This window comes from Typopeltis vanoorti, chromosome 5 (genome assembly GCF_054136105.1).
Source record: "Typopeltis vanoorti isolate ZY-2024b chromosome 5, IOZ_Tvanoo_1.0, whole genome shotgun sequence".
NCBI classification, from domain to species: domain Eukaryota; kingdom Metazoa; phylum Arthropoda; class Arachnida; order Uropygi; family Thelyphonidae; genus Typopeltis; species Typopeltis vanoorti.
Window position 1 is genome coordinate 45,463,697 of NC_143553.1, and position 8,047 is coordinate 45,471,743.

Below are 8,047 nucleotides of genomic sequence, written 5' to 3' on the forward strand. Positions count from 1 at the left end.
CTAGTTTCACCAACTAAGGCTGTTGGCATCTTCAGGGTACATATCTAATGTAAGGCACTAAAAAGTAAAAAAACTGTCACAAACTATAATCAACCGATTCCAATTATATTAAACAAAGAACAGATAACGTTCAATTGATGCATAGAGCGTGCATGATCATGCTCCCTCTATGCATGTATTGTATATGCTCTGTTCTTTGTTTAATATAATTGGAATCGGTTGATTATAGTTTGTGACAGTTTTCTACTTTTTAGTGCCTTACATTAGATGTACCTGAAGATGCCAACAGCCTTAGTTGGTGAAACTAGTTGGTATAACTTAGTTATTTATTATATGCACTTGATCAATATAATCCCATTAAAAGTCACTCCATTGAAAAGTCTTAGGTTTGAATATCATCTAGGGAGTGAGGAGCACTTAGAACTCCAGCTGAGACTAGATAGTCAACTACGGGTTGAAGGTGAGTTAGCCTCATCTGGAAGTGGTAGAGTTTCCCCTCAAACTCAAGTTTCCTCTAAAACACATAAACCAGATAGAAAACACAACTTTCAGATATGAAATATGAAGAAATTACATAATTACTTTATTCATGTAAAATTAAGCTATATTTTTAATAATAAACTGATACATAAAAATGGAACATAGTGCTATATGTGGACAAGATATTGATAAGGAAAGAAAGAATCTGTTGATTTGTTTCTTAAATAGCTGAAGGTTGTAAGACAGTGTGAGAAGTTATTCAGAACAACAACAGAAATGGATGGAATGAAAGGAAGAGAAGTTTGTTCAGCAGGTTTGAAGTTGGCCAGTAAATGGATGTTGACCATCACTGTATTTTTTCACTAGAAGGAAAGCAGCAGAATGATGGTGGCCAGTACAGCAAAATATTTTCCATCTAAGAGGAGTCAGCACTCTTCTGAATAACATCACTTGCTTAGAACAAGCCATATGAACTAATGCATAAATATAAATGATATATATATGCATGTTGTGTATATCAATGTACAGTTTTGTAACTGCTACTGTAACTATGAACAAAGTAAACATTACACATAATAATTTGCTTTATTTCTCACATTTATATATATTTTTTATTTATTATTAATTTTTTTATTATTTTATTTTCAGAAGAATCTGTTGCTGCAGATTTATTGAAAAATGCCTTGAAACTCTTTGAGAATTGGAAAGTGATTGAATATAATCTTGAAAACTCTCGTAGCACTCTTCGCCTTCAGTCACAGTACAACTCAGAGAAAGAATTAAATCATATCATTGCTAAGATTGACCAGTTCAAGAAATCTTTGTAGAGAAAAAAAATATGTCCATGAAAGTAAATACAAAATGAATACTCTGCTTCACTGCAAGATATTTGGCAGCCTCTAAAAGATTATGGAAGTTACCAGTGTGGTGAAGATTATTTTGGCATTTATAATGTCCTCTTCTGTAGTTTGGTGATATATGCAAGCAGAACAATGGAAAATCAGACACACAATATCTCGAGTGCCTTTTCACCATCTGTGTAGTCTTTTGTATGCAGAAGCCTGATGAAGAATATTTCTAGATTTGTATATAGAACCTGAACAACAAATGAACAATAACGTTTTATAGAATTTTGTGCATCGTGTATGTGGTTTTTTAAGTGTGATTCTTTCTTAGCCATATCATTGATATTCATTTATGGGAAGGGGAGGGAGATGAACATTTTTACATCAATTCAAGTTTTATTTTTTTAACTAAAGAGGTATTTGCTCTTCGACTGCTAAGCAGAATTTTGCTCAATGGTAATGCATTTTTTTACCACTGTTTATATCATTTATTTTATTACCTTTGAAATGTTAGAGCATTCCAGAAACACCAAACCTTGACTAGTCGTTCATTACATTTCGCAACATAATAGACATTAGTATGAAGAATGGAGGGGATGTGTGCGAGTCTGTTTAAATGGGTAAAGTGTGTAAATGGTCCTCAAGCAGAGATGTAACCAATATGGATGGTTTCATGGTAGAATTTTTAAAACATTTGTGTATATATACATATTTGTGTGAGAAACTAGTGATGTAGATTATCTTATGTTTATTACTTGTAGAAAAAAAAAAAAGAAATTTGATACGAAATGTAAAATAGTATTACTTAATTTATTGTTTTAAATAATAATAATAAAAAAAATGAATATTTAAAATGTGATTACTAGCTGCTTTTTTATGAAACTGCAATGGTTACTGAAAAACTTCAATGATAAGACATTAGTAGGAAGAAAAGGTTTTGGAAATAACCAATTTATTAAAATCTATTGAAATACTTAGTGATTGAATACTCTGCTTTTTGAAAATCACAAATTTTTGACTGAGGACATTTATGGTAATTGTGTAGAATATACTGTATTATTATAATTACATAGCATTTAATATTCTATAAAATGGATTTATGCTCCATATATTTTGAATATATTTTAATATTTAGTCAAAAACAAGAAGGAAAGAAATATTAACACAAGATAATGTGTATTAAATTGCAAGGCATTTTTAGTATGCATAATCTTGACATAAGTTTAATCAGTGCCATAAGCAATGAGAAACAATTATTAATTATATTATTTAAGTGATGCAGTTTTTTGAGGCATTGTATCCTAGTGCAGCTTTTAAAATGTCTTGATGAAAGAAATTTTGGACAAACTTTATTGTATGAAGAGTTCATTGTTGTACAGTATCATATTGTATGTATCTGTGTATTTGTTTGACTGAATTGAATGAATAGAAGAATGGTTGAATGCTAAATGTTCAAATTAAAGTTGATTAAACTTTTTAAATTTTGTGTGTTTTTTTTTCATAATAGTTGTTTTTTGCTGTTCGAAACATTCTGAAAGATTACATAAGCAAAGTGGATATTAGATCCAGCATTATTTCAAAGCCGAATGTAACATTCACTTTGCTTATGTAATTTTGCATTGGTGAAGTGAAGTCTTTTGTCTCTTTATTTTAGTAATTACTTTTACCCACTGAAAAAAGGATATATATATATATATATGTATGTATATATGTGTATATATATGCACACACCTGTGTATGTAGTAAAAATATTATAATGAAGTCTAACTTTTCCTTGCATCAAATGAGATTATGAAAGAATTAAGTTTTCCAAATATATTCTTAAAAAGGTTATTTTAGGTTTATCTGTGGATGGATGTACTGCTGGACCTAGTGTACCTGTAATTTACCTTACTTAGGGCAGATATTGTGTATCTTGTTTCACTTATCTGCTAATGCCTTTTATTCCCCATAGGAAGTAGATGAGATACAGTTTTACCCCTGTCTAGCTTTTTGGAGGATGATGGGCAGCCAATTTCTAATGTTAACTAGTCAGAGATAGCTGGCTCAAGAATATGATTTTGAACAGCATCTAGTGAAGAGAGCATGCCAGATAAGTGCTGCACCTTATGGTCTGCAATTATATATATTATCTGAAATAGAGGTCCCTTGTCAGTTTTCTTGAGTTTACGGGGAAAAAAAACTGGTTTCCAAGTTAGTTGACTAACTTGGAAACCAGTTGAAGAAAGAATTACAAAAGGTTCCCATAGGCAGCAACTAGAATGGAACTCAAGTCATCTTTCTTCAGGTGGCCTAGTGCTATGGATGCAAATCTCATTTTCACAAGGCCATATAGGCCTATTGGTACATTATATTTGTCTCAAAAAAAAAAAAAAAATGCAATTGACACATTAGATTTATTGATTGTGATAAATCAGGCTTTTCTAATCACACCTTGGAAATGCTCTATAGAACTGTTTGAATGACTACCTCATCCCTACTTTGTGCCAAAACATGATATGAATGCAAATTTTATGACCTAATCAACTCAATCTCACCAAAAATGATTAGCTAAAATTTTTTTAAAAATTTGGATGGTGTGTGTGAAATATGTATGAATCTTATTCAGATTATGCATTCTTAAATATCCTTCTGCATTTCTAATTAGGACTAGCAGCAGTTTTGTTATTGTTGTGCTGAAAACCTCTAAATTCATGCTCAGTCACATAAAATTACCAGCCTTAATTATTTGTTATCTTTTTTGTGCTAAATTGACTATCTTCCCTAAGAATTGAGTAAGTTCATTCTAAATTTCTATAGTTATGGTATTGAGTTATGGTTTTATTAATTGCATAAAACATTATGCAATTAATGTTTTCATTATCTTTTACAATTTTTAAGTCTGATTTCTTACAGTAGTTTTTCAGTTTGATTGAGCCTTAAAGACTTGCAGCACATTTATTGCTCTTCTAGCTCAATCAGTATTAACACTGTTGATGGAAAACTTGGGTTCAAATACCCATTTAGGAAACAATGAACCATTAAGAAGACTTTTCAACTGAAGGTGTGTTAGCCCGTCTCATATGAACGTAGCAGACTTTCCCTCCCAGAAACTGTTTTTTTTTTTCCTCCTGTAAAATAGAAAAACTTTCCAGGAAAAAAAAAGAATGTGCTTAAAAGTGATGACTTCTTGGTCTTGGTTGTAATTTCAAACAGCAGTTGCAAATTAAGAAATCATATATACACGGAGTAATGAACGAAGTGTAATAACCACTATTTTGATATTAGACTTACCTATCACTGTGCTTAATAATGGTTGATGTATTATGCCATATCTTAAATTAAGGAGACACTATTATCTTAGGTATCCTGAAGAGAAACTGTTTGTAATGGCATGTCATTAAATGAATACTATTTCAAAGGCATGGTTGGCCAGGTAGTTATCATCTCTTCTCCCATCAACAGATTCTGGGTTTGGATCTCATGGCATAAATGTTTGCATGAGTGAGGCCATTACCCTGCTTGTTGACACCTGAAGTGGTTTGAGAAAGTTCTATGTTTTCTCTCTAGAACAAGTTTTTGTATTGTCATCCTTAGCCCACCCATGTATTAAGCTAGGAATACAATGATTTCTACCCTAATGTCATTAAATGAGAGAGACCTGAAAAATCAGTTATGAAATTGGGGATAAGCAACTAATAACGGGGCTCCAATGATGTTGACCACCAGTGTATTTCCCTTGAGGTCTCCTCCCAGAAAATCACTAATAAATTCTTAAATAAATATTTAATTATTAATACTAAAATAGCCATTTGAATGTAACTTACATATGGACAACAGATCATCACAAAGGAATTTATTGTTAATTTTAAATGAAAATGCAAGTTGAACATATCCAGGCACGAATACCATAGAACTATAACTGCGTTTAGTAAACACTTTCTGGTAATTAATTCTGATGACTACAGAGTTGCTCCATTTTTATCAAGAATTTCTTTGCATCTCCCTTGCAGCCATCTCGGGATCCTAAAGTGGACCACAAGGTGACAGCATTGGGGATACTGTATTTTTTGGGGTTTCATTATTGGTGTTTTAAATCTCATTACAATGCGCAAAAATTAAGGTAAGTACTGAAAAAATGGACGGAAATAATTTATTTTTTAAATGTTTAATTTAAATTTTTTTCTCCTGAATACTACAGATAATCGAAGTGAGAGAAATTGGGTTATACTTTGAAGGTAAGGATTTATCATCCTCACGAATGGGTTGGTTCCAATAGGGAAGTTTCCAAGCTGTAGGATAATTAACAGTGAAATAAGTGTAAAAAAGTGACCTAAAGAAACCAGGCAAACCAGCTAGAACATCTCAATTTACATACAGGAATGTGTATATTGAACATTTGATCCAAAAATTATGATTACAAAAGCCAATGTGGGCAGGTAATGGACCTTGAGGGCCTCTAAATACCACGGATTATTATTAGCAGCACTAACAGTTGTAATGCTCATGTGTAACCCTGACCGTCACAACTATTACTGATGATTAGTATAACCCTGGACGAAAGAAAGGAATTCAGAAAAAGGATTGTTTTCAGAAAACAAAGCAGAGGAAATTCAGGTAAGAAGAAAGAAATGCTATCAACGTAAAGAGTAACACAGAATCAACAGCTGAATATATTGACGGCTGATAAAATCACAGAAGTACTGGGGGGGGGGGATACTGCTGCCATTCCTTGATCCTAAGTTCTAATACTCTTATTTGGGTCCGAAGTAGAGTATTTTACAGTCGCTTTTTTCCGAGATGCAAGAACAAAACCTTACTTGCCTATTCCTGTTGAAGTAAAGATTTTCAGATAATAGAATCGAACTTATAAAGTTATTTTTTCTGTTTGTCTAGAAGAGGAAGGGGAATATACAATGTGATAATATTCTCTGTGGAATCCGTTAATTGTGCCTCTTCTAACCGACTTCCTCTTTACTCCGAAATACTACATCAACATAAAATTGAAATTTCCACCTTTAAAACAGTTGAAGTTTGCTGTCTAAGTTGCTATATTTTTTATATTGCTGATATTTGCTGTCTCAGACATACGCTAATAATAGAATTTATAATAAATTTTCTATATATTATTTCTAACCTTACAGAGGAATCTCTTCTTGAAACTGCTATCTAATCTAGGGAATGCTCATTGCTCTTGGGCATTGCAGCCGCACACAAACCGAAAGATCATTTCTTTCTCTGGCAGCCAGAAGCCCATTTATCATCATTTGAAAGATTGATATGTCCATGGTTTTTACTTTCTCAGCTTAAAGGAATCATTAGTAGTATAGATTCTGTTTTCACCTGCTAGGTGTTATTTTTCTTTATCTTATATTTTTCGATATCGTTTCTATTGAGGTAGAGCATTTAGTATTTAGAGAATGCTGAAAAATTTCACCATTATAGAGTAGGCGGTTTCAGGTCAAAGCGCCTGTTCTATAATGATGAATGATAACTTTTTGGAAAAGACATCTGTACAAAGTGCTTCACTGTTGGACCAGCGACGTGTATGAGGAAGCCAACTGAAGTAAACGCAACTAAACAGAGCTCTACTATAACTACTCTGTTCACACAGTACAGTTTTTTTTTACGTACTCATTTATATAATTAAAAGGCGTTGGAAAAATTACGTTTTTCTTTCGCGAATTCCATCCACGAAAGATTGTAAACGTGTAGTACATTAGTATCGTGTGGGCTAAGGATTATCATTTTAAATTTTATTTATATTTTTATATATTATTTATTTTTTACATAATCAGGAAACTGAACTCTCAAGACCAAACACGGAAACTTTTTCAAGTCACCTCAGCCTCCAAAAAGTTGTCTAACACAGGCGATAAAGTTCATCTTCCAACTAAATACAATTATAGCCATTCATGTTCAAAGGGGTATTCGAACTCGGTTGGAGAATGGGTTAATTAATTGACTGAATGATGGGAAATATGTAGTGTTTCCCATTCATGAGGCAGAAAAAAAAAAAAAACACGCTTCATACCTGTCAGTAAAACATTTATTACCAAAGATTCCGATTTCTTATACTGTATAAAATATACTGTGCGAAAACTACTTACCTTCACTGCCAAAGACAATTTGGCAGTGAAGGTAAGTAGTGCATTATGACAGACGATGTATTGTCATCTGGTCCCCTTAAAACTGCCATAGTGAAGGAAGCATGTCATATAATATTCGCCCTTTCACACAGAACAGCCAAAAGTCAGAGACAGTACCAGAAGAAACACATCAGGACTAAAAATTTTCATTATTATAGCTTAGAGAACACTAAGTGTATGTTTCTAAGTATAGCTAAGGTTTCTCTGAAATAGCGATCAGATTGAGGGATATGCAGTTTGTATTTCTCTGAAATCGCTATTTCAGAGAATCGCAAACTGTTTGTCGGTCCTATTTTGGCTTTATCTCTTTTCATCCTTCCAGGCATACTCCCAGTTTGTAATAATATGAACGAGGTATTTTAAACTATTCTTTCTTCGCCACACTCACTAGTTCAAGTAACGTTGTCGGATGGGCTAATATAGCTCGTTACTGAAGTTCCAGTTCATCCTAAAGACGTTCTTTTCGGATTCAAACTGGGACCATATGAAAGCCAGTAAAGTTTGTACACATAATTTCTTTCAAATTATGGCGCAACAGTACCTGCATTATGAAGGGTGTAATTGTCGTTGAAAAAAATCATGGGTCTCTTTATT

At 32.7% G+C, this 8,047-nt stretch overlaps 1 protein-coding gene across 3 annotated transcripts in view; it reads left to right on the top strand.

Annotated features, from left to right (window-relative positions):
- LOC150106351 (glycerol-3-phosphate acyltransferase 1, mitochondrial-like) overlaps positions 1–2,806 on the top strand; it is a 318,076-nt gene extending 315,270 nt beyond the window's left edge. For all 3 annotated transcript variants that reach the window (XM_090393091.1, XM_090393090.1, XM_090393089.1), the window contains one exon: positions 1,129–2,806. In XM_090393091.1, coding sequence (XP_090249217.1) covers positions 1,129–1,307 — 179 coding nt within the window. In that variant the 3' untranslated portion in view covers positions 1,308–2,806. The remainder of the gene's footprint in view (positions 1–1,128) is intronic.
- The last annotated feature ends 5,241 nt before the right edge of the window (positions 2,807–8,047 follow it).